Source organism: Marmota monax, unplaced genomic scaffold, assembly GCF_021218885.2.
Source record: "Marmota monax isolate L192 unplaced genomic scaffold, Marmota_monax_Labrador192_F-V1.1 WCK01_AAM20220418_F8-fsc00071, whole genome shotgun sequence".
Taxonomy (NCBI): domain Eukaryota; kingdom Metazoa; phylum Chordata; class Mammalia; order Rodentia; family Sciuridae; genus Marmota; species Marmota monax.
Genome location: NW_026695217.1, coordinates 5,593,909 through 5,620,646, shown reverse-complemented (window position 1 = coordinate 5,620,646; position 26,738 = coordinate 5,593,909). Strand labels below are relative to the sequence as shown.

At 42.9% G+C, this 26,738-nt stretch overlaps 2 protein-coding genes and 1 long non-coding RNA gene across 8 annotated transcripts in view; 1 reads left to right on the top strand and 2 right to left on the bottom strand.

Annotated features, from left to right (window-relative positions):
• Nucleotides 1-3,906: 3,906 nt before the first annotated feature.
• LOC124084765 (uncharacterized) lies at nucleotides 3,907-5,378 on the bottom strand. Its single transcript, XR_006849226.2, has 2 exons — nucleotides 5,086-5,378; nucleotides 3,907-4,967 (listed from the first exon to the last, which is right to left on the bottom strand). It is a non-coding gene; the product is annotated as an uncharacterized LOC124084765 (long non-coding RNA).
• Nucleotides 5,379-5,655: 277 nt separating this feature from the next.
• Nucleotides 5,656-22,617, top strand: Lgals8 (galectin 8). Of its 4 annotated transcripts, none has more exons than XM_046432140.2 (11): nucleotides 5,656-5,794; nucleotides 6,564-6,704; nucleotides 11,851-11,939; nucleotides 12,953-13,163; nucleotides 14,535-14,654; nucleotides 15,178-15,234; nucleotides 17,091-17,117; nucleotides 17,243-17,368; nucleotides 17,808-17,896; nucleotides 18,646-18,811; nucleotides 21,459-22,617. In XM_046432140.2, exons 2-11 carry the CDS (start codon nucleotides 6,660-6,662, stop codon nucleotides 21,606-21,608), a joined length of 1,080 nt encoding a protein of 359 aa, XP_046288096.1. In that variant the 5' UTR covers nucleotides 5,656-5,794; nucleotides 6,564-6,659; the 3' UTR covers nucleotides 21,609-22,617. The 4 variants fall into 4 exon arrangements, with proteins under 4 accessions (XP_046288096.1, XP_046288099.1, XP_046288098.1 ...); XM_046432142.2 differs by lacking the exon at nucleotides 5,656-5,794 and adding an exon at nucleotides 6,001-6,024; XM_046432141.2 differs by lacking the exon at nucleotides 5,656-5,794 and adding an exon at nucleotides 6,250-6,388.
• A 1,509-nt stretch (nucleotides 22,618-24,126) lies between these two features.
• Heatr1 (HEAT repeat containing 1) overlaps nucleotides 24,127-26,738 on the bottom strand; it is a 43,739-nt gene continuing 41,127 nt past the window's right edge. For all 3 annotated transcript variants that reach the window (XM_058575048.1, XM_046432138.2, XM_046432139.2), the window contains 2 exons: nucleotides 25,527-25,635; nucleotides 24,127-24,425 (listed from right to left, as the gene is read on the bottom strand). In XM_058575048.1, coding sequence (XP_058431031.1) covers nucleotides 24,337-24,425; nucleotides 25,527-25,635 — 198 coding nt within the window. In that variant the 3' untranslated portion in view covers nucleotides 24,127-24,336. The remainder of the gene's footprint in view (nucleotides 24,426-25,526; nucleotides 25,636-26,738) is intronic.

The window sequence follows — 26,738 nt, the reverse complement described above, 5'->3', positions numbered from 1 at the left end:
GAGAGTGGTGAGGAAGATGAAGAGGATCAGGAAGATGATGAGAAGAATTGGGATGTTAGTTCAGGTCCTCATCAGGCTCTCCAGCAAGTGTGCATCAGTGTCAGCTGGCTGAATGTCTGTCCTTTTGCTCTATTATTTATACTAATTTTTGGAGCTTCTGCTTGCCCTTTGGGTCCCTATCAGCTGTTACCAGGTTTCTTAGTGACGTTTTACATTTTAGAGCCAAGCCATACGGTTTGGTGGCTTCTGCCCTGATTTTACACTCTTGACTCTTATCAGGGTTAAGGCAAGTGAGTGACATGTTTATACTAAGTGGCTTCACTCTGACTCTTGTCAGCATTGTGGAAAGTGACTTGTTTACAAGGCTATGCCTGATGGCATATTGGAGGGCTCTGTAAGCTTGTGCCTGGGGAGACTGCAGGTTTTTTAAAATGGAGTTGCTTAGGCTAAGGCCTAAGGCCGTCCTTATATGGGCCTCCCCCTAAGCTAGAGCAAGAAGGGGATTTAAATGAACTCTCAAAAAGTGCTTGGACTCATACCCAGTCCTCCCGTCCTCTCTTCTCCCATTCTGGGCCAAGAAGTGGGCAGTTCTTCTCCACTACGTGCTCCTGCTATGATGTGTTCCTCGCCACAGCCTTGAAAGCAGAAGGGCCAGTCCAGGACTGAAACCTCCAAAACTGTGAGCTAAAATAAACTTTAAGTTGATCTATCTTAGGCATTTGTTACAGTAACAGAAAGCTGACTAACACAATTAACTTTTTTGGTGGAGGCTGGGAGAACCAAATCCTTCTGACAGTCCCTAAGTAAAGGAAAAGAATCAAGCACTTACTCTGCTGTTCTGGAATAAACTTCATATTGGGATCACCAAAGAGTTGATGAAAGTAGCAGTATTTCCTTACAGAAGAGTTATAGAAGAATGAGTTTAGGAGGAATGCTAGAATTGAGATACTATTATCTTTCAGTTCCCAGTGAAATAATGGATCTAGGTAATGACCATCAATAGCTAGGTACTAAAATCACCTGAGCAAAAACCAATGGGAACATTGTAATAGTTGTTGGATCAATCTAATGATATCCAAAACCACTGATCAGTTCTGATCTAAAGAGAGAGAGAGAAAGAGAGAGAGAGAGAGAGAAACAATCAAACATTTTGCACGTACTGGTCAGGCACATTGCAAAGAAGTATAAAAAAAATCACCCAAGCAGTCTTCGGGCCCAAACACTGAAACTGGTGTCTTGATAAGCCTTCAAGTTTTAACAAATGGTACTGAAGTTTTTGTGGACAAAATGAAGCGTGAGGTGTGCTTCAAAATGAGCCAGTGGTGGACAGGAAGTGGGTGAGGTATGTGTGAGACAAGACTGCTGTGTTGAGAGTTGCTGGAGCTGGACAGTGAGAGCATGGGGATCACCACACATATGTACTTCTAGGTAGGCTTTAAAGTGATTAAACAAGTACTCAGACTCAGTAAGTTTTTTTTTTTTCTATTTGAAAAACCACCTCAATTTCTTCCTTGATTCAACTTCTCACAGAAAACTTACTATTAAGGTTCCAGTTATCACTTTGACAAAGAGCTGTGTAAACACAGCCTGAAGTGGACTAGTTATGTGAAGCAGGGTTGGTTAAAACTGAGATTGGGCTGCCAAGGGAACACTTGCAGTGAACCTCAGCAACTTCACAGGAAGGGAACAGAGATAACAGTGAGTGCTCACAGTCCCCAACCTTTCTTTTGCACTTCATTAAATATACCTATGTGTAACCATTGTACTGCCCCTAACTAGATTTTAAGCTCCAGGAGATCTAATTGTTTTTAACTTACTGTTATCTCCAGGGCTTACATTTATTGAATCTGTATAGAACATATATGTATGTACATTATTGTATATATTTTACATATTTTGCATTCTACCTATAAACATATACTGCATGTTTAGCATTGTTTTGCCTTTGAAATCTAAGTCATTTCAGATACACTTTCTCCTGTTAAATAGCTGAGATAGTATTAGCATACAACAGTCTACAAGCCATATAAGAGTACTGAAAAAACAGGAGAGCACCTCATCCTTGAATCATTGACACAAGTCAATTTACACTCCCCATAAGATTTCTCCCATCACTAAGATTCTTTTATTTTATGACAAAATCATTAGTTCTAGAAGGTTGTTTCTTGCACCTGAGAAGATTAGATTTGGGACATGATCCTATAGAACTTAAGAGGTAAGCTTGGTGAATTCAAACACAGGGAGTTTGGGAGGGGAGAAAGGAGTTCAGTGCTCCAGGGTGTGGGAGATACTAGGTCCAGCAAGAGGAGTTCAAGTGTCCACTGAGACTGGGAGGATGATCAGATGAGGCAAATGGCATAAACCATAAAACTTCCCAGGGAAGTAGCCATCAGTATGAGGTGTTTGAGTGTTGTGGTTTAGTAAAGAATGAATTTCCAAAGACTTGTCATAATTTAAAACCTACCTAGTTCAAGACTATTTTTCTCATGGGAATAATTGGAAAATAGGTATGTGTTCTTAGTGCTCTGGAATCTATGCTATTATGGTAAATTTTTGCTTTAATACTACTTTCTTTAAAAAAAAATATTGTCTCAGGTTCTGGGTTTCTAAATTTAGGCCAGGATATATCAAGGCAGTTATTTAAAGTTCTTCAGTGTTTTATTGTATCTAATTTGCATTTCAAAATTATTGATTTGGTGAATATTTTTCCAGCATTGGCACCACTATTTAATAAAAGGTCAAAAAAGTTTTTAAGTTATAGGAACAACAAAAATAGCATGACAACACTATAATAAGCAAAATCACTTCCAGATGTTTCTCAGCTTGAAACACTATGGCTGATATCATTGATGAAATGTGGCAGGTGTTTAATGCTGCCAAGTAGCAAGAGCATAGAGTTTATAATTCAGAAGTCTAAAATTGTGATTTCTATAAGTTTTTAGAAAAATGTGGGCAATATATAATTACTTTGTATTTATTTGTACGAAAATATATCACATTATTCTAAATATGTAATATAAAATTTACTTTAAGCTATATAACCATGGCTTATTGGATAAGAGGAGAAGACAGTTGAAAACCCAGGTGTTAGTGATACAAGCCTGTAATCCTAGCTACTTGGGAAGATAAGGCAGGAAGATCCCAAGCTCCAGGTCAGCCTCAGCAACATAGTGAGACCTTGTATCAAAATACAACTATAAAGAACCAGATTTGTGGCTCAGTGATAAAACACCCCTCACTCAATCCCCAGTACCAAGAAAAGAAAGAAAAGAAAAATGAGGGGGCTAGGGTTGTAGCTCAGTAGAAGAGCACTTGCCTAATATGAGTGAGACACTGGGTTTGATTCTCAGAACTGCATACAAATAAAGGTCCATCAACAACTAAAAAAATATTTAAAAGAAAAATGAGTTGATTCAACCAGAAGTGATTCTTTTATCTTTGGAGATCTCAAGGTAATTGTGGCAAATCATTTGTAACATCTACACTGTTTTGTGAGAACAACTTTTAAGCCTGTTTTTTTTGGGTAAAATCATCTCAAGAATCACTCTTGTACCCATCTTCTCTCCTGCACGAATATGTCCTTGCTTCTCAATCATCACATGAGCACAGTCAATTGAGTGCTGATAAATGTTTAACATCTGGCCTCAAGGTGGGAAAATCCTAATTTGTAGCAGTTGCCTATTTCCATGATAAATACTCCCATCCTGGCCAATTTCAAGGTATCAACATGGAAAAGATGTACAAAATTGGTTCTCACAGGCCAGTAATGAATGGAGTCCAACACACCACTGAAAGTATTCCTCAGACTTCAGGTCACACCAGTTAGCAGGTCTTGCAAATATCTTAGTGGATTATGAATAGCATTTTTCTTAAGTGAAAAAGATTGTTTCACACATAACAAAAGCATTGTTTTGTGGAATTTTTTATTCTATAATTTTAATTATAAACATAATTATTATGTAGTTCTTACTGTGACTCATGAACAAAATCAAAAAGCTACCATTGTGTATTTTTTCTCTTTAAACACAAGAAAACTAAAATCTACCCTTTACCTCAGTGATTTCTCAGTGACGTTGTTTCTTTGTTCTCGAAATAGCAAAATTTCTTGAAATATTTTTGCTCACCCTTTCTTCCACTTCTCCACCTTGCATTTCTCTTCTTCAGTCACAGGGACTGACCTCCATGTCGTTAAGCCCACTGGTCACTTTATCAACCATGACCTCAGGGCATTGGCATAACTGGCTGTTCCTCTTTTTTGTCTTATATGATGCCACTCACCACTGCCCCCTCTTAGCCACTTACTGGCATTTTCTTTTATTGGCTTTTGACTCCCCAGGGTTCTGTCTTAGGTCATTTTCTCCATGTATCTTCTCTGGTGACCTCATTCATTCCCATGACTTTCTGTCATTTCCCTCATCTACCATGCTTTGGCCACGCTGGTGGTCTTTGTCTCTTGAACAGTCATTCTCAAGAGCCTTATGAACTTGGCATTAGCTTGTCCCCTCAGTGTGAAATGCTTGAGATATATTTATTTATACTGATTTTGACTTTGTAAAGGAAGTACCAAGCAGACCCAGGCAAAACTGTGAAGACATTCAACATATCAACCTAGTTTTCAGTTATCTATTTCATATAATGCATTACACTAGGCATCGGGGGATGTGTAAAACAAGTTTCTTTTCTCAACTTACAATCAAGTTGTCCAGACAGCACGCACAACACACAGAAAGACAACTACAGATCCAAGGTAGTGCATGCTGGATCTTGAAGAGTGAATCAAACTTAGGCAATGGATAGGAGGACGAGGAGAAAGAAGTAACAGTGAATCAGCATGTGAGTTTTCTTCCACGAGCCTTGTAATGAATTCTTCAGCTTAAATTAAAAATAATAAAAGCCGGGCTGGGGTTGTAGCTCAGTGACAGCGCGATTACCTAGCATGTGTGAGGCACTGGGTTCAATCCTCAGCACTGCATAAAATAAATAAATAAAATAAAGGTATTAATAAATAATAAAAATAGCAAAAAACCAGGGAAAAGAAAGCCCACAGTGGTGAGACAAATGTGGATAAAAATATCAGAAAATAACCTTGAAGCCCTTAAGCGCGGTCCAGCCAGCCATTCAAAGTAGCCTGCGTGCGATTATATTTCTGATGTCAAACTGTCAGTCCCCGTGGGCCCTTGTCTGAGAAGCTGGGTCTTCACAGCGCATCCAATAAGCTCTGAATGGCGCTCCATACCGTTTTAACTGTGCCCTAGGAAGCAGCCAGGCTAAGAGACGACAAAGCACGACGACCCGCAAGCAGCGGGTCCCAAGGGTCCAGGCGGCTCTTGGACAGTGCCCTGCACTGCAACCCGCCGCCGGCTGCCCCGTCCGGCGCTCTCTGTACTCTGACTCATCGCGGACCGGGAGGGGGACCCGGGAAAACCCTGGCTGGAGGCGGAAAGCGCCGCCGGAGCCTCCCGTCTCCGCGTCCGCCAGGCAGCCGGATCCGCGCGGGAATTCCGCAAACGTGCCCTTGTGCTGACCCCCTCTGCTCGTCCCACAGCAAGCCGGTCGCGGTCCCAGACCCCAGAGGCTGTGCAGGAAGCCTACTCGGGCAGCGGTCAGCAGCTGGGCCCGCCGGAAGTCTCCAGAGCCGCGAGGACGCCCGCACTTGGACACCGGCGGCGCCCGGAAATGGACGCGGACTGACTCCCCCGGCTTCCGTAGTCACCTCGGACGCCGGCTCGGAAGCCCGGACGGCGACCCGCGGCGGATAAACATCGGGTGGAGCTACCGCTTTGGCAGCCCTGGGGTGAGTCGCTGCGCTCGCCTTGGCTGCCGCACGGCCGGGACCCCGCTGGCCGGAAGGTCGCGCCAGCCGAGGCGGGCCTGGGACGTCGCTGTCCCACGCTCAGCTTCAGGGGCGGACCGGGATCCAGCACCCCGCCGCAGGCCCGCGGGGGCCGAGGGTCGTCGGGGTCACGGTGCCCCCAGTCGCCTCGCGGCCGGCGTCCTGGAGAGTGCGGGGCGGCCCCGCGGGCAGTTGAGTCACGGGCCGCGAGCCCCGGGCCTCTGGCCGCGGGTGTCGGCTCCGGGGAGCAGCCCCGGGCCAGTCCCGTGACTGGCCCCCGGGGAACTGGGCTGTGCCCGCCGCCGGCAGGTTCCCGGGGCTACACTGCCGTGCCGCCCGGTGCAGAGCTCGCCCCTTGGGGAGGAGCTCCGGTCCCGGTCGCCGGCCGGAGGATGAGAGCGGTGCCGCCGTGGTCCGCTCCTCTGGCCGTGTGCGGGGCATGGCCGCGGCCTTGCACATGCTAAGGGTGCTCCACGGAGCTAGATCCCAGCCCCAAGTTCAGTTATTTTAATAATGAATTCCACATTAGAAAATTTGCACCGAAATATTTTAGAGGTATTTCCTGCACTCAGGAACCCAAGTTTTGTACGTTGGTAGGATTTTAAGAATGGGGGGTTAGTAACGATGACCTATTGTTGGTAAATATTACTAAAATAACAGTTTAAACCTGAAAGTAGTTATGAGAAAAGGTGACGTATTCTTGTTTTCCCTCTATTTTGATTTTACACAGGGCGAGTACCTCAATTTCACTCTGGGGAACCTTTAAGTGAAACGTGGTTAAAATCTTACACACAGGAGAGACTAATCAACAATAAGTTTGAAAAGAATGATGTTGTCCTTAAACAATCTTCAGAACATCATCTATAACCCGGTAAGGTATTTCTGTCAAATCACTTTTCCCATGGCTGGATTGAGAGCAGATGCAATTGAATAGTAATTACCCATTGGAATGAGACCAGAATAAAATTCAGCAAACATGTACCTACTGTGTGGTAGGAGTGTGGTGGGTGTTCTTGTCCCCTAGGGAGACAGAGGTATTAGTGACAATACAAAGTCATATGAGAATAGTGTCAAACAAAAAATGTGTGCAAGCACATGGAGAAATGTCAGCTTGTGGTGGTGGTGGAGGGTGGGGAGGCTCAGGCCATAAAACATCACTTTAAAAGGGAAATGGATTCTTTTCAAGCTTTTCAATTTATTTTTTAATTAGAACTGTCCATAAGAAGTTAATGTCTCAGCTTTCCCCTCCACTTTTCAAATACATCTTGGTAGTTGAGAAGGGAGAATGTCAAGAGCCAGTGGTGAGACAGAGCGGGGTTAGCAGGGGCTTGTCCAGACCAGGCTGGTTCAAGAACCCCCAAATGACTGTGATTGTCAGAAACAGCAGTGATCACTCTGGGCAGTAAAGAACTCACTTCAGTTTTTGAACTCTCTAGTTTCCACTTCTCTGAAGTTGTATTTAGGTCTGAGATAGGGCAGGTTTGTTTTTGGTAAATCCATTGGAGACTTTTGGGCAACAGAGGTGATGAGAGCCCTTGAAGTAAGTAGGCTCAATTTTTTTTTGTTTGTTTTCAGTTGTAGTTGTAGACCTTTATTTTTGTTTTTATTTACTTTTATGGGTGCTGAGAATCTAACTCAGTGCCTCACACATGTTAGGGGAGCACTTCACCACTGAGCTACAACCCCAGCTCCATAGGCTCACATTTTTGTTAATTATTTTGTTGCTGTACTTCTTTGCCCTTGAGTTTCAATGTCATTGAGTAGTGTGAAGTACAACCACTATATCAGACAAACTCAGTTTTAGAAGAATTAGTATTTGGTAGTAATGGGTTTAAAAAGGAAAACTTGCTGAATTTGAAACCCGTGAGACATTTAAAATGATTTTGTGCATGTTAGGGCTAAAAGCATCTCAAGGTTGTAGACCTGACATTCTGCAAAGATTAAAACTAATAATAATTATAATAACAGCTGCCTGCCAAGGGTGACTGAAGGGCATCATCTTGGCTCAAGCTGGAGAACAGAGCAGATGGCCAGGGTTTCTGCTCACCCCTACCCTTCATGCACAGACACTTTAAATGTTAGTTAGCAAACTATTTTATAGGTTAAAATCCGAGCATGTCTTGATTCTGGCACACTGGTGATTCTTGTAATTTTTGGAGTTAGCCCCATACCCTGTAGAGTTGGAACAAAAATAAGTCAACTTCTGACTTGAGGAAGAGGAAAGCAGAACAGTGCTGCTTGAGACCAGAAAATGCCTTTGGGCCTGGAGACACATCATGACCTGACTCCAAGGAGAATGTTCTGGTAGATAGCTTTGTTTTTGTTTTTCTGTTTCACAGTCAATTCTCACAAAGTGGTACAAAAGGTTAGGTAGAAAAACTGAGCTGAATGGCAAGAATAATACTTTGCTATGTCTTTAAATTTCCCCATTATTAAGTATTCATAGCATGAAGTGCCACCTTACACTGAAATTACTCTCCCATTTGCAGTTTTTGCTCTACCAGTGGTCAAAAGACAAAAAAACTTGGCACACTAGCAAAGAGATTTTAAATTAATAAGTTAGGATATATTGTAAGCTGGACTTTAAAAATCTGTTTTTCACATGGTGGTTATTTAATTTTGTTAGTGATCAGTTCATACAATGAGGAAGTATTTATTATAGAGTCTCTTCTGTATTCTTTATTAGGCATTATGAAGACAGAACTGTATCTTTTAATTTTTATTTCATTAGTTTTAAAATTTTTGGTCTCTTTTGTACAAACGTTGTCTATAATAACTCTTCTTGGAAAGGAAAAGGTAATATTGTAACTAGCCTGTGTATTGTTTTCTTAGCATTTCTCTTTGATTTGATGATATTTTAAATATTTTCTTTCCTTTCAAATTGAGTGAAAATGTGGGAGACAGTATCTTTATTTCATATCAGAAATGCTGTCAATGAGTCTTGTCACCCCTGAACACAGGTGGTGCTGTGGCACTGGCACTGCCTCTGACTATGGATGTGACTGCTGTCCTCTTGCTAAAGTGCATACTGCATCCCTATGACTTCTTGTCACTACTTCTGACTTAATGTCTGAGCTGGGAGTTCTGCCAGACAGTGGCGTCAAGTTCATAAAAGAGGAGTTATGCTGAGGTCAAGTTCATGAGAGAGGACACTTTCCAGACACAGAAAGGGATGCTGATTTATAAACTGTAGTCTGCCTAATAATTGCATGCAGTAGGCATTAAATAAGTAGTCATCAGAAAGGCAAAGCAGGATGAATCACCTAGATGTTTTGGCAAGTAATACCGCATCTGACCACTGCTTAACCGGTGGCATTGTGTTTGATGTGATTACATCTGGTTTCTAATTTTTTGTATAAGTTAATAATGACCTGTGAAGCAGCAAAGCATCTAGCCTGGAGTTGCCTGGAAAACAGTGCCCTTCTCCCTCGTCACAAGAGCAGGTGCCGTGGGCTCATGAGTGGGCTGCAGGGCATTTTGTCTCATGAACTTGGTCCAAAACAGTGGAATATCTTGTGGTCTTTTCCAAAGTGGGAAGCATTAACACAGACAACCACAACAGCAAGTGGCCAAAATTCTCAACATGGTTATTTATACTTATCAGACTAGAACAACTTATTTACATTTGCAAACAATGATGGAAATAGATTATTTGGTCTCAAAAAGCTCTTTCTAACTGTAAAATTAAGTGTATAATTAAAGATATTTTTGTGGTTATAAGACTATAAGTGCTTATTACATAATCTGGAAAATGTACAAATATATAAAGAAAATTAAAATCCCATTCTCCACAAAAACTCTTACAACATTTTTGGCTTATTCTTTAGTGTTTTTGTTTTAATGTTTATACTTATTAGTTGAGATCATGGTATATATAATCTTGTAGGTGACTTTCTCATGAAAATTAAACCCAGTATGTTATTCAGCACACTTAACCAGCTGCATTCATGCATGCCTATAGTCCAAGCCACTTGGGAGTTGAGGCAGCAGGATCAGCCATGTGAGGCCACCTAGGCGACATACATAGTAAGTCACCCATCTTTAAAGGAAAAAACAAATTGCAGATATTGATCTTAACATCTGTGAAGTGTGAAGTACATTATAGAAGATGCTACTGTGTATTTTCAGAGTCAGTTGTGGCTCAGAACAGCATGGAAGTGTAATTCCTTTTGTATTCCTGTATGCAAAACCAGCCACCTACCCAGTAATGCAGCTGCAGCCGTCATCTGTGTGGTTGATGCATTTTTCCTCTGGTCTGTGGACCTCTGTCCTCTCCTCACCCTGCCTGCCGCAGCGATTGGCCATGACCCCAGTGAGATGACTGGCTTCCATAATTTCTTGTCTTATTGCTGAAGCAGTAGGAGCTTGCTGCCTTGGCTCAAAGTTCAGCATCTGCTTGATCACTTGTCTGCCAGAACCCAGTGACAAGGCTGTGAGAGATGTTGATCATTTCTTGACCTTGGTCCTGGTGAGGGAAAGGTGGTGACCCAGGTCTATCCACAAGGCTCAGTGTCAAGGCAGAGCTGTGTGCCAACAAACAGACTCCAAAATGCTGTGATGGACAGGGGCAGCTCATCAGCCTGGGAACTGGGGAAAGGTTCCATGGGGAGGCCACGCTCCAGCTAAGATCTTGCACATATGAGCTACCAGTCAGCACTATGTGGCTTCTCTTGTTTTGTGTCCTGCCTCTTGATGATCAGAGCCACCTTGGGTAGGCTTAGGCATGCATGTCATCACTCAGGCCAGTGTGGCCTAAAACATGCTGACATCTGGCCTGTACATCCTTGTCAGAGGCTCCAAAGGGGAGGAAGGAGATGCAGAAGATGTAGCCATGTGACGCAGATCCCCACTCAGGGACAGGGAGTCATGTCTAGGAAAGGGGAAAGAAGATCTGACAGTCAGGTCCCAGACAAAAAGGCTGGGGTCCAGGGCTGGTGCTGTGGCTCAGCGGTAGCGCACTTGCCTGGCATGTGAGGCACTGGGTTCGATTCTGAGCATCACGTGAAATAAATAAAGGACTATCAACAACTAAAAAAAAAAAAAGCTGAGGTCTGGGCTAAATAGGTAGGTGCATGTCTTAAAAGACTCCCAGACTCCCAGAGCTACAAAACTGTACCATGATGACAATTAAATCAATGAATATAAACATTAAAATAAGAGCTCATCCTTAAGATGCACAGCTTTCTGGTTCTTTGGGCTGTGATGTGAAAGTTCAGTGGAAGTCAGGGCCTGGACCCCAGGCTCGAGGGTGTGGCTTACTTTGGAACCAGGCCAGAGGCAGTGGCTTGTTGCTGTCTCCATCAGCCTGGGCCACAGGCTTTGGGTGGTCTTAAGCCTTCTGCTAGGATCATCTGTAAAGCAGTGAGGAGAAGGGTGTGTTCTAAGTCGTTCTGTTTCTTACAATTACTATATTAAGTAGAAGTTTTAATTCACAAAGCCCTCAACCAAATTAAAAGCAGTATGTTGGGGCTGGGGCTCAGTGATAGTGCACTTGCCTGGCATATGTGAGGCACTGGATTCGATTCTCAGCACCACACATAAATAAATAAAATAAAGATCTATCAACAACTAAAAAATAAAACTAAAAAATAAAAATAAAAGCAGAATGTCTTTTTTCTAAGGAACTAAGAGTAATTTGCAGATACTATGGGATCCTAGCTCTGTTGGTTGATCCCTTGTAACTGTTTGATTAGTGAAGATGGCTTGAAAGATGCTGGATTCCAAGCAATTTATATTCAGCCTTTAAAAAAATGTAGTCATTCTCAAAGCACTTTGCAACATTTGACATTGAGCAAAAAATACTTTATCTTGTTAAGTGTCAGTTCTGCAAAATGGGTATAATGATGCTCCCAGACACATCTGGAAATGATAATAACTGAGAAAATAAAATTGCAAGTCCTGTAAAAAAAATAAAATAAAACTGTAGTATTTTTTGTCAGTCACTGGGTTTGGTTATAACTACTTGGTAAGTAATTTTGTTTATGTAAACGTATATTTGTTCAATTTTTTTCCCTTAGATGATCCCCTATGTGGGCACCATTTCTGAGCAACTGGATCCTGGATCGTTAATTGTAATCCGTGGGCATGTTCCTAGTGATGCAGACAGGTAAGATCATTGTATTAGAAGGAAAAAAACCATAAACTGTATGTTTATAATTGTAACAACAAAATATAATGTGGGAGAGACCATTTGGATACTCTGAGGCCTGATCTGCTTTCATCAACAGCTCCATTAAGGTGCTGAGGAGATGAAAATGAATAAGTGACGAAAGATTATTGGAATTTTTTATTTCATTGCTAAAAGTCTGATTTTAAAAAATTGTTTTTTAGTTGTTGATGGACCTTATTTTATTCATTTATTTATATGCAGTGCTGAAAATTAAACCCAGTGCCCATACATGTGAAGCAAGTGCTCTACCACTGATCCACAACCCCAGCCCTAAAAGTTTGATTTTAATATAAGAATAAGATATATAACAAAAAAGGGAATTATTTTCAGATGCTTCAGAGGTGGTTCAGGCATAGTCTAACATTCCACAGCATCTCTTAAGACCATTTGGAGTAGCTTCAAATGGGTAAACTGAGTGCTTCGGGTGAACAGCCTGGACTGGGGTGTATCAGAGCTGGGCTCAGCTGTGTGGCTGATGCTCAAACATGATTTTATAAGGTCAGATTTCAAGCAGGTACCTGGACGTTGGCAGTCAACTCCTCAAGTCGGAAGAGAAGTAGGGTCTGGCTCTACCCTGCTGTCCCTAGGGGGAGGTCCTCTGTCTGGATTTCCTCAGCTAGAATCCCAGCCCCCATCATTGTTTTGGGCAGTTGGGTGACATGTATGAGGACAGGCAGAGCATGGAGGACAAAGGGCAAATGTCAGCTTCCCTTTAAGGCAGCTTCCAGTAGTTTATTGGCAGAGCTTTGACCATGCAGGCCAAGGGAGACCCAGCTTAGACTGAAGGGCTCTTGTTATTGAGGTGGAAGGAAAGGAAGGTGAGGCATCTAGCTGTTGTGGCACCCTGAGTGTGAAGAACAAGGGTCATGTGTCACTTGGCCTGGGTGCTTTCTGGGCTTTTCCCTTTTGCTGGCCTCCGGGCTTCATGTGGTGCCTGTTCTTTCTCATAGATTCCAGGTGGACTTACAGTGCGGCAGCAGCATAAAACCTCGAGCTGACGTAGCTTTTCACTTCAACCCTCGTTTCAAAAGGACCAACTGCATTGTTTGCAACACTCTGATAAGTGAAAAATGGGGATGGGAAGAGATCACCTATGACATGCCCTTCAAAAAGGAAAAATCGTTTGAAATTGTGATTATGGTACTGAAGGACAAATTCCAGGTGGGCTCTGGAGAAGGACAAGCAGAGTCCTAACTAGTGGGGACAAGTGTCCAGGGAGCACTTTACATATTCAAGCTCACCGTCTGCATCTTACACTCAAGAACGTGCAAGGCTCTGTACTTATCCTCTGAAGTAGGACCAGCAGGCACCTAGCTGTAATTGGGGCACAACTACTCTCCAGCATATTGTGGCCATGCGGGGACACAGGCCCACTGTCGCTGCATCTTAGTCACATTTCCCCCAGCAGGGCTCAGTTCTGAATTGACATAGCAATCACATTAAGTGTGAGAAAGTAAACTATAGCCAGCACCCCGAGTGTGAGGTCTTGCCGTAGGACAGTTATGTAGAATCATGAGGACCTGGTAAATTCTCCCTGGCTTCATGGATTTTCTCATAACCTGAGTGTATGGTGGGAGGTGGAATTTCGTTCTGGAGCCCCTGCCCTTGCTGGCACTCAAGCCCACGGAGCTCTTGCAGACTAGAGATCGCACAACTCTACTAGGGGCCTCACATCTATGCAGGTTTGTGCAGCACCCTGGCCCATGGGTATTGCTCCCAGGGGAAAATCCTCTAACCTCCTAGACTTCCCTCTTCTCACTCTTCTTCGCCCTTTCTAGCCTTCTGTTAGGACAGCAGTCCCTGTACTATTGTTCCTGCTTTAAAGTGTTTACTTTGCTCCCTGGTGGGATTTTAAGTTCCTTGAGTCAGAGACCATCCTGTGTGCTGCTTGGGTTCTAATGTGGTCCCTGCATATGGGGGAAGGCAAGGAGAAGGAGCCAGGGTCTGGTCCTGTTTGCGACTGGCACTATGCTGAGGATTTGCAGGAGCTGCGCTGCTCTCTGCTCATATCTGTGCCCACTGAGGCTGAGGCCATGCTGGCTCCTCCTCACGGGTAGAAAGCAATCCCAGATGAGTTGGGAACTTGCTCATGTTCACTCAATACAGATTTGTGAAACTTCTGACACATGGGTGGTCTCTGTTAGAGTGGTCCCCAAAGACTGTGTGAGGGAGAAATATGGGGTAAATCGTTAACCTAGGTTCCCAGGCCCCAGGACTGGAGGGTGGGGGCCGGGTGGCTCTGAGTCCCTGCATGTCTGCTGCACCTGCCCAGGTTCACAGATGTGCATGTGCATATGTCCCTGAAAGATGTGCATGTCTGTCTGGGGAGGTGGTTCAGGGCACTTAATCAGATCAGGAACCCAGAACTTTCAGGAACTCTGCTGTGCAGAAGCTGTTTTCTGCCATAATTTGGTCAGCTCTAAGTAGAGACCTGTGGGAAAAGGCACAAAATGAAAGCCAAGGAAACATTTGGATTTGGATAATGTTAATTTATTAACTGTTTTGGGGGTGTTGTCTTCTGTGTCCCTCCAGGTGGCTGTGAATGGAAAACACATTCTGCTCTATGCCCACAGGATCAGCCCAGAGAAAATAGACACTCTGGGCATTTATGGCCAAGTGAATGTCCACTCAGTGGGCTTTAGCTTCAGCCTGGTGAGTACCTTCCATGCATAGTGTGGGCCTTTTTTTGCTGATGTTTTCATAAGGAATGGCAGAAAATATCTTTTAACACCGTCAGATGAGATAAAAATAAATAAAATAATAAATCTCTTCCTCAATTTCTTGACCAGGGCTTTATTCTAGCAAAACAACCAACCTTTTTAGCTGGAGAAGATGTATTTTCCTTTCATGGGAGCACAATGGAGTATTTTCACTTTCCTAGAAGTGGGGAGTGTCTGAGTCAGAGTATTTGCAATTTAAGTTTTGCTGTATATTGCCAACTTGCCCCGAAAGATGAAAACAGTTGGCTCTCTCAGCGGCAGTGCCATCTGCTCACATTCTTGTTGAAATCTGAGCTCATTCTCTTTAACGCTTGCCACTGAGGGAAGCCCCAGTGTCAAGTGTTCTGGGATCATTATTTTCAAGGATATTTTCATGTTTAGTATCATTTAATTTTTTGATATGTTGAATAGGTTACATTCTGATGGGATATTAACCTTTACTGTCTTTTCTTTAGGATTTACAGAATACTCAGGCATCTACTCTGGGACTGACACAGATAAGTAGAGAAAATGTAAATATGAAATATTTTTTTATATTTTAAAAAATATTTATTTATTTTTTGTAGTTGGACACATACCTTTATTTTATTTATTTATTTTTATGTAGTGCTGAAGATCAAATCCAGGGCCTCACACATGCTAGGCGAGTGCTATACCACTGAGCTTCAACCCTAGCCCCATGAAATCTTTTAATGAAACGTTTTTTTTTTTTTTTAGTTGCCATCAGGTGGAAGGAAGGCTGGGTTTTTAAAAAATACACTTTTACTATGAGGCCAGGCTGGAAGCAGTCATTTAAACAGCGTGGCACATATTTCTCACAGTACTAGGAACTGATGCTTAACCTGTCAGTGTATGTGTGACTACACTGTTCTCATGTGAAACACACCTCTTGTTCTTGCTCTTGACTGGTCCTGGCATGAGGCATTTTTTTTCCTGATTTATTTTTATCACTTTATTTGTAATTTGCAAGACTGCAGCATCAACTTTTTATTTTATTTGTTCTTTTTAGTTATACATGAAAGTATAATGTATTTTCAAATATTATACATACGTGGAGTATAACTTCCCATTCATTCTTCTGGTTGTACATGATGTACATGTATTCATATATGAACATAGGAAATTTATGTCCCATTCATTCTACTGTCTTTCCTATTCCCATTCTTCCTCCCTTCCCTTCATTCTCCTTTGTCTAATCCAAAGTACTTCTATTCTTCCCTACCTGCCCCTACTGCCCTTATTGTGAGTTAGCATCCATGTATCGGAGAGAATATTTGGCCTTTGGTTTTTTGAGATTGGCTTATTTCACTTAACATGATAGTCTCCAGTTCTATCCATTTACCGGCAAAAGCCATAATTTCATTTCTCTTTATGGATGAGTAATATTCCATTGTGTATATGTACCACATTTTCTTTATCCATTTATCTGTTGAAGGACATCTAGGCTGGTTCCATAGTTTAGCTATTGTGAATTGAGCTGCTGTAAACATACCACATCACTATAGTATGCTGATTTTAAGTCCTTTGGGTATATTTACTGAGGAGTGGGATAACTGGGTCCAATAGTGGTTCCATTCCAAGTTTTCTGAGGAATCTCCATACTGCTTTCCATAGTGGATGCAACAATTTGCAAGTCTCACCAGCAGTGTATGAGTGTACCTTTTTTCCCACATCCTACATTTATTGTTACTTGTATTATCGATAATTGCCATTCTGACTAGAGTGAGATGAAAGCTCCGTAGTTTCAGTTTGACACAAGGCATTTTAAAGTATTGAACATCAAACTGTGGCACAGATCCATGTGTATGTCCTCTCCTGTGGGAACAAGTGCAATTTAAAAATTGCATCTTTGCTAGTCTTTTTTTTAATATTTATTTTTTAGTTGTAGTTGGACACAATATCTTTATTTTATTCATATATTTTTATGTGGTGCTGAGGACTGAACCCAGGGTCTCGCAGGTGCGAGGTGCGCACTCTACCGCTGAGCTACAACCCCAGCCTGCATCTGTGCTAGTCTTAATGGATAAAAGTCAGTCTGTCCCTTTTCACACATTCATATTTCACAGCACATAATTTCAGCATTTGGGTGGTACTAGGTAAGGATGTGTTTGAAGTTCACATGTAGTTATATAAAATATTATCAGTTTATGGAGGAGGATGAAGGTTCAGATGAACAGAGCTGTTGGTCTCTGTTCTAGCCATGGCACCCAGGATAAAGCACTGGCTGCCCGCCTGGGTGTCACACCCAGAGTAGAGTGGGCACTGACGGCCCAGAGCTGAGCTCAGGCTGACCAACTACATTAGACTGCTTGTATTATGGAATGTCAGTCTTTCCTTTAAACATTCTCATTTTTCTCTCTTCCAATAGGTACAAAAGTCTGGCATTTCACAGCTTGTAAGTATTTTTTTCTGGTCATTCAATGAAGAACATTTTATAAAATTGCCTCAAAAATGAGTAGCTTAACCTTGAAAGGCAGCTTCCGTCTTTCCATACCTTACTGTAGACCTGTTTCCCTGCAGCCTAGTAATAGAGAAGGAGACATTTCTAAAATCGTACCCAAAACTGTCTACACCAAGAGCAGAGATCCGACTGCCAATCACACTTTGACTTCCACCAAAATACTACCTACCAACTCTTTGTCAAAGGTTTGAAGAGCCAAAAATTTTCTTACCTTTACATAAAGATTAAGTTATAATTATGTTCATCATCTCTGCCCCCCAGTAGCAGCCCAGAGCAGCTAGTCATGCTTGTGTGTTGTCCCTGGACAGACACAGGTGGCACCCAGGCATGTTTCTGAGCCCTTCACCTCTGTCCTCAACTCCTTCCAGCATGGCTGCCTCCCCTTCAGGCAGAACGCACAGGGCATCAAGGCCACCCATGCCCACTCACTTGGTGGTGTAAAGTTGTCATTGGTAACATGCTGTGAGCTAGGCACAGCACTGCTGCATGGGCCCCATTAGGGACCAAAGCAGACTTGGTGTGTCCCCTCATGGGATTTCCAGGCTCTCTGAACCATGCCCCCATGGAATGTGGCCAGTTTCCTCATGAAGTCGCTTCCTGGTTTTCAATGTGGCTTCTCTTTAGACTCTGCCATTTGAAGCGAGGTTGAACTCCCCCATGGGCCCTGGACGAACTGTTGTTGTGAAAGGAGAAGTGCATGCAGACGCCAAAGGGTCAGTATGGCTGTTACAGTGAGTGGGAGTCCCTGCCAGGCGCCTGAGGCCTCATTTTCCTCATGATGATCCTCGGGGCTATAAGTGGGGCTAATGACAGACCGCATGTGAAAGACAGAATGTTAAAGCAAGAGGAGGTTAGACTGAGCCAGGACTGAAGTCCAGTATGCTGACCAAAGTCTTTTCTAGCCAGACAAAAGGGTGGCATTTCTGTCTTCGAGGCCCTCCTAGAACTCCAGAGCAGCCCCAAGAGATTGGGCAGCTTTTTTAGGGCCCCCTCCTATCTTGTGACTTAGAACATTTCTGCTTTAAGAACCTTTTCCAGAGATGGCCAGATTTCTGAAAGCTTGAAATAGAACTATTTCCTAGACAGTAATATGCATTCAAGAGCTCATGCAGATGACTACAACACCCACATGACCAGGCTTGCCTCCTACAGCCTGAAGCAGTCATTTACTTTTCCAGCACTGAGCCTTACGCTTCTGCCCAGCTGGATCTCAGCCTCAACACTGATGTTAAAGTTTTTTGTTATTTTCATTTTATAAGCAACATACTAGTGGAATGCTATCTCCTCAGAATTGGAAATTTACCTTTGCCTGTGTCCCCTGTCCCTGTGCTTACCAGTTGGATGTAGTCATGGTCACAGTTAAGTTGATGTTAAGATTGCAGAATCTGCCACTACTCTTGTCCTACTTGGTTAACTGGTTTTTTTTGTTTTTGTTTTTTGTTTGTTTTTTTCCTCTCAAAAGCTTTAATGTTGATCTAGTATCAGGAAAATCAAGGGATATCGCTCTACACTTGAACCCACGCCTGAATATTAAAGCATTTGTAAGAAATTCTTTCCTTCAGGAGGCCTGGGGAGAAGAAGAGAGAAATATTACCTGTTTCCCATTTAGTCCTGGGATGTACTTTGAGGTAAGAGTATATTTTTTGAAAATGGGATAGGAAAGCAAATCCTGCAAACTTGTCTCAGGACTTGAGTGATGAGTGTAATCTCAGGTGGACACAATGTAGGAACCCCAAAATTGCTGGTTTGCACATCTGTTGCCTGCCATCTTGTACAGTTTTGTGTGGCAGCCCTTTCTTTCTGTATGTGTGTAAGAAAAAATACATCAGACCCTTGCAGCTAAAAGGCAAGTAGTCCTGGAGTCCCCAAATATTTCAGTACTGTGGTAACACATGCCTTGCCCGAAATAAGTTCCTGAGATGCTGAGCAGAGAATGAAGTCCTTGAATGGTGGATGCTGAGTGGCTGCCTAGGCTTGCTCACTAGAATAGGCCTCACTGCTACACACTGTCACACCTAGGGCCATTGATTTGGGTCCCACTTCCACATTTTAGACCATCATATGCTCTGAAGCACTGGGCTTTCAAGGACTCATCAGAACTGGTTCTTGGAAGCAGGAACATCAAGGCTGGAAACAGGAGAACAGTTTCACAAAAGGCTCACTCTCTAGTTCCAGTGTGATGAGTGCCCTTATGTGGATCAGAGAGAGATGTGGGCATACAGAAGGTTCTGTGAAGTTGTGGTTATTGAAGTCAGAAGGCTAGGAAGAATGTGGAAGGCCAGATTTAGGGCATGATTTGAACAACTCACTCCAGGTGGGAAGGGTGGCACAGGTTTGCTGAATTGGCAGGAATCAGGGCACAGAGGGTGACTTGGAATTCACAGAAGGAAGATGAAGGATCCTAGAAGGAAGTTGGTCTCTGTAGCTTGTGACAGAAAACCAGTGATATAACTGGACCTATCAGGGCCCAAGTTTGGTTCTATGCTATCAAGAGAAATGAAGATAATAACATGAAAAACTAAAGCCTGGCTGAGGGGAGTCGGACTAATGATGTGTCTTGTATCCATCCTCAAATCATGCCAGTCACCCTCGTTTGTTTTCTGCTGTGGGAGTGGTAATTATCTCTTGACCACTGCTGGCAGTCTTCCATAGTGATTCAATTTTTGATTGCCTGAAACGTCTGATTTTTATTATGCTTTTGAGATTATCTCAGATTTGTCCACTATGTCATTTACTTTCATTTTAAACAAGCTTTTCTCAGATTCACTTATTCTTTTATTTATAGTTTTGCAGTGCTGGGATGAAACCCAGGGCCTCATTCATGGTGGGAAAGTGCTATACCACTGAGCTACACTCCCAGCCACTCCATTAAAAAAAAAAAATTATTCAGTATTGTTATTTTAAATGTGTTCTTCTCTTTTATTAAATTCATGTTCTGAACTGCTGTTCTGAACAACAGATGCTGGCAGGAGATTGTTGTTCATTTCTTCCAGGCTGGCCTCCCGTGCCCTGTGCCCCTCCTGTGTCTTGTGTTTTACAGTAGTAGTCACCCTGCTATCTCTTCCTCTCTCTCAGATTGTAGGTATTTTCCTCAGTTCTCTGTATAGCCCTAGAACTTTCATTTTGATCAGCTGTTACCCAGGCATTTCTTCTTGTCAATTTTCTTGGCAGTCATTTGCATTACTACTGTCAAAAGAAAGACATTAACCAGACACAATAGTGCCTGTGTGTAATCCCAGTGGCTTGGGAGGCTAAGGCAGGATTGCAAATTCAGGGCCAGCCTCAGCAATTTAGCAAGGCCTTAAGCACTTCAGGAGACCCTGTCTCAGAAAGGACTGGGAATATGACTCAGCCCTGGGTTAAATCCCTAGTACCAAAAAAAGAATAAAGACCCTTAACTGGCTTCTCTGCAGGTCTTTGGCGTCCAGGGATGGGTGGATTAGCAGCCAGCCTGTGCTGCTCTGTTTTCTTCTGAAGTCTCCAGGATAGCAAGGAGCACAGTGCAAGGCCACCAAAATATCCTTTTCAGTGTGGGTAGAATCAGTGGCCACACTGGCATCAGGCATACATACAGGTGATGTGAAAGGACACTAGACTTTTGGGTGTGCATCTCATTGTTTAGGTAAAGCACTCCAAAGTGCTACTCCTAGTGATGAAACTGCCAGAATGGTATTACTCCAGAGGTACGGGGTATTCAGACACACTGAAGCCGAGTTGTGCAAAGCTGAAATGGCCTCAGGACCACCCACCAAGGTCCTGAGTTAGTAATGCCTCAAGCTTCTGAAATCACCTATTAATGTCTGACTTGCCCAAGACCCTACAGTTTGAGGCAGGAAAGAACTCAAGGCTCTTAGTCCCCAGCCTGTAAGTTGGAAAGCCTCTCAATGAGTAAGGGTAAAGATACAAGCAGCTTCCCTCCTTCATCAGTTCCTAAACACTGAGATGAGGGGCAACTTTCTGTTTTTGCAGAGTAAGGGGCAGGATGGGGGCTTTAGGAGGGGTGAGCAGAGGAAAGGAAGGTCAGTAGGCCCTGGGGATCCGCATGGAGAATCTGAGCATATGAAAGTTCCTTTCTGGTATGATGAGACGGGAAGTGCCACTCCCATACCCTGGTTGATTTGGGTGCTAGAAATGACAGCAGGGAAGTGAGCAGCAGCAGGTTGGGAGAACCACTCTAGACAGAAAGTAAACCAGATGGTTTTCCTTTGACTGTCTATTAGTGTGCGACAGACAAACTCAGGGAGGCCACTAATGGTGTGTTTCCTTTCCTTTCAGATGATAATTTATTGTGATGTTAGAGAATTCAAGGTTGCAGTAAATGGCGTGCACAGCCTGGAGTACAAGCACAGATTTAAAGAGCTTGGCCGCATCGACATGCTGGCCATTGATGGTGATATTCGCTTACTGGAAGTAAGGAGCTGGTAGCTGCCGCCACTACTACAAAACCCAAAATACAAATGGCTTATGTGATTCTGGCCATGTCAAACACATCTGGCTGTCCCTGCAGTTTCTGTTAAGTTGAGCTTGCACAGCACTAAGTCCTCCTGGATGTTCTCAGTTTTTGCCATGCTTTGTGGCTCCCTAGCACCAGAGGAGGAAACTGGGGCAACAGCAACTTGTAACAGTAGGGTGGCTCTGTTCTCTGCCCCTGGACTCCTCTTAAAACCACACTCAAGTATTTATTAAGTGCCTACTATACTACATCTGCTGATAGGTACTGAGCATATCTTTTCTGTCATCAGTGTGTTAGGAGCTGGGACATGTGCATGGTGGGCGCAGGACCTGCCTTCAGCCATGTGCAGTCTTCTGAGGACACTATGTACACCCATCAGAGGTCCTTCAGGGCTAAGAGCTATGCTCCTGTAAAACACTAGTTTACAGAAGCCACTACCCCTCCCCAGCAGTGGCTTCCAGTCAGTCCTGTCTTAGTCCATGATTGTGGACAGATGCTAACTTTCATCTGGCAATTGATTTTGAGCTTAATGAACACCTAGCTGTCCTTGCTAAAGAAAGCTTTTCCAAATAATCGTTGACATCTGAATGCAAAAAAAAAAGCAAAAAAAAAGTCAAAGCAAAACAAAAAACAAATGATGCCGACTTTAGCTTGACGCCAGACTTCAGGAAGTCCACCTGTCTCTTATCAAGAGCCAGAGTGCGCCTGTGGCAAGTCAGGTACATGAGGTCTGTAAAATACCTGTGGGAGGCAGTGAAGTCGAGATGAGACCCAGGGTATTTATAAAACAGGCATTCCCAGAAGGCAGAATCTACCTGTGAGAGACCAATGAATTAGGTAAAGGGAACATAAAAATGTTGTGTTGGAGTGCAAACCTGCACTCACCTTTGCTCTTCTAAAGATTAGTCCATCATTAGCAGCTGAGATCAAAACCTTGTTCTGCTTCAGTGATTAAAATCAAACCTGTGTCAGCAAGTTCAACTGTTGCCTTTCTGTAGTTTTTCCATCATTTGAAGGGAGTTGGCAGAAGTTCTATGTAGAATCTTTACAGGTCAGATCTTGTTAGAGGAGATTTCAAAGTTTTGTGTGTAGAGAAGAAAAAAGCTAAAATCAGTCATCTTTTTATCATGTTAAACTGCTAGGCAGAATTCTCCCAGGGTTCAGATATATTTTCATAACAGATATCATTTATAGCCACATATTAAAAAAGAATATCAATTTTTTGTTTATTTAAGAAAAGTAGTGCTGAGTCTTGCCAAACTCAAGAAGACTTTGGGGGGGGGGGCAGGGAAAGTTGCAAAGTAGGCTAGAAGGCTCTAGAATCCCCCAGGGTTATAGGGTTCTTTCTTTCCATGAAGACATCAGAGTGTATATGACAGAGATGTTAGACTGAAAGGCACTTAGGAGGAAAAAGAAGCCCACTCCTATTGTCCTCAGTGAGTCTTAAAAAGTTCATTTTCATTTTACATGAAACTAGTAAGACTGACTTTTTTGATAAAAGAAATCCAAAACCGTAAGATTTTTTTTTAAAAAAAGCATTGGTGTTTACTAATGAACCTTATCAAGACACCAGGACATTGCTTAGGGGAATCTGCATTTCTAGCAAGCTCCTCACTGAGCTCAAAGTTGGCCTTGTGCTTGTCAGTTCTGCACTGAAATTTCTTGATTAGATTAGACAGAGCTGGGCACGGTAGTACACACTGTAACCCACCACTCAAGAGGCTGAGGCAGGAGGATCACAAGTTCAGAGAGCTTTGCAAGATTGTCTCAAAATTGAAAACAAAAATAAATGGGCTGGGGGTGTGGTCCAATGGTTAAGTGCCTCTGGGTTCAATCCCTGGTACCAAATTAAGAAAAAAAAAAAAAAAAGAAATTTAAATCAAAGACTTTCGCTCAATGTGAACATTCTATGGAACAGTTCGTTGATGTTTTATAAACAGAAGGCAGATTTGTTTGATTTTAGCTCAGTGTTTACCTTCCAGCTTCACCATGACACAGCACTAGAGACAGCAAACTTCAAAGCCTGGAAAAAAATGTGCTGCTGTTTTCTGAGTTAACCACCAAAGGAAAGCCGGTGTGCTTTAACTGTGGAGGGGGCTCCCTCCCTCATGCCATCTAGTATGTCTGGGTCCTTCCTGTGTGACCGGCCAGATGTGGGGTGTTTTATAAACATGGTGTTGCTGCCTCCCCACCCCTACCCCAAAAGGGTTAAAGGATTCAGGAGGCAATCATAGTCATTGAGTGTAAAATGCATTTAGAAGTGCTTCCCTACATGGACACATACAGAAATGAAGGCTGCATTGTCAGTCTGCCCAAACTGGCTTTCATCCAAATATTCCTGTTGAACACAGAATTGTGTGAGTGAATCTCCAGCAGGGAGACACAGCTATGCTGAACAGTAAGGGCTTCCAGGTCTAAGGGAGCTGTCAGCTTTGGGTGCTGAAGTCAAACACGCAAGTCAGAGTAACTCCATTCAAAGACTACAAGTGCTTACATCATAAATCATTTACTCTTAACAACTATACAGCTGGGGGGGGGAAGCTCATGTGGCAGCATAGGCCAGGCTCGGACTTGGCAAAGCAGTCAGTAAAGTCTTTAAGTAGTCCCAGTAGGTGTGAAAGCACCAAAAGTAACATGGCACCAAACACCCCAAAATAAAAATATGAACTCTGAACACAGTTTTAAAAACCAAGGAAAGTTTCAGAAGTAGCTCTGGAGCGGCTCCCCCAGCGTGACTTCCAGTTGCTGAATGGTCTTTTGGCACTGGTGTTCTACTTCCTCACATTCATCTAAAAAAATGAAATATCAAAATTAAAATCTGGGTCCATTTGTCATCCCGCCTCAGTTATCAGCCTAATTTTCAACGTCCTGTGTTATCTAGCAGTTGTTCCCTCAGAGTGGAAGAAGCGCAGGGGTGACCCAGGGCACATGGTGCACTCTCCTCTGCCTTGCCTCCCTCCTAGAGAGTGCCTGGCTGCTCAACAGAACAGAGCCTGGGAGTAGAGCAGGCACTCCCAGACCCAAAACTCAAGGAAATGCTGCTCTTAGAAGCTCACACAACCCCTCTCCAGGGGCAAGTCACAGAGCAAGATGCTCTTCTGCTTATGAGAAGCAGCGAATCATTGTGCAAGTACCGGTCCCCTTGCCCAGCATCCCTGCTTAACAGAAAGGGCTGTGAGGGAGGGGTACAACACACAAGGGTATGAGCTCCAGCTGGGACAAACCTGGCTGCATAAACCAGTTCCACCTGTCACACTGGCTTTGTTTCCACCATCAAACTACTTAGGGTCCTTACAAGCCTCTAGTTTCTTCCTTTGTAAAATAGGAACAATTCTTTACCCCACATGAGAACTGAAGATCATCTGTGTAGAGCATCTTAATACTGAGCACCAAGTGCCAGTCACCACTCAAATGGACATTCCAATTCATCCTTTTTTTTTTTAATATTCTTTTAGTTGTAAGTGGACACAATACCTTTATTAGTTTATTTATATGTGGTGCTGAGGATCGAGCCCAGGGCCTTGCACGTGTGAGGCAAGTGCCATACCATGAGCCACAACCCCAGTCCCTCCAACACATCCTTAACGGCACTAGAGGTTTTGATATATTAACTCCACAACTCGAGACCAATATTCAGCCATATAAATGTATGAGATTAATGATAAACAATACTGTAGTCTGTCTGAGCACAAAGAAGGGTAAAGACAGTGAGAAGTCCTGTAAATAGAAATAGCATGAGTGAGAGGTAGTGGCTGCCATTAGCCCATACTCTCACCTGGGAGCGAGGTGGAGGACTGGACCCCTGCTAACCATACATCCAAATCTCTATCAGCATTGGGCATGTTTCCACAGAATCTTACTATAATATTTAGTAACAGTTTGGGACCTACCTTCCATCAATTCTGCTAAGAAAGGAATGGATTCTGGTAGTAAAATGATATAATTTTCCTTCAGCTTTTCAGCCAGGGCTACCACAGTAATCAAGGCAGCAAACCGGACCTGGACAGGAATAAAAAAAGAACAAAAAAATGGTTTTATTTATTGTTCACCACTATTTTACATTAAGATCTGTTCTGACTTGAGACAAACTCTTTTCAAACTAAGTCTTATTTTGCATTTATTTTACTTCATTATTATGCATTAATATTATTCAACTTTCATCTTAAGATTACCAGTTTAACACTTGGGGTCTGTTTTAAATATGGGTAATTGTACAAATCAGTTTTTAGAACTCTGTTTTAACACTATTGTAAATGTCTTTTTATAATATTCTTCTGTAAGAAATAATAAAATGCTACTTGCAAGCTCAAGTGTGTCACCATCTGGAGGGGAAGGGTACTGGGGACTGAACTCGGGCATTAAACCACTGCGCCACATCCCCAGATCTATTTTGTATATTATTTAGAGACAGGGTGTGCTGAGTTGCCTAGTGCCTTGCAGTTGCTGAGGCCGGCTTTGAATTCGCCCTCCTGCCTCAGCCTCCCAAGTTGCTGGGATTATAGACATTCACCACCACACCCGGCATGTCACCAAATTTAATTGCTTTGGAGTTCTCCAGCTTGCTGGGCTGCCTGAGATGATGCCAACCTGGCAATGAAGAGTCTTGCCTTCTCTGGCAAGTGAACTCACCCACAATCACTAGCTGCAATCACCACTGCATTGTGAGAGGGGCCAGAGCACCCACATGGATTACACTCTCATCTATTAATAAAACACAGGGTCACAATGTCCTACTTCTGAAATTAAAAAAAGAAAAAGAAATAGTTTGGGTGCTTCTCATACACCTTGTCTATGACAAGGAATGGACGAATTCACCAGGTATTATTATAATACCATTCCAGTTTGAAATAACTCATAACTAACTAGTCAGCATTTTTTGTTTTGTGCAATCAAAATTAAAGTAAATCTGATGCTGCAATGTATGTAATCTGTGACTTAAGATTTAAGGGTCCATCACAACAGGTTCCTTATGTTCACTTTCTAATTAACAGACGTTAAAAATCTGAACAAATCCTATTAATAGAAGTCTGCTTCGGTCTGATTTATCCAGTGAAGGTCTGTATGGTAATCAATTTGAGAAATGGCTATTCATTTCTAAAATG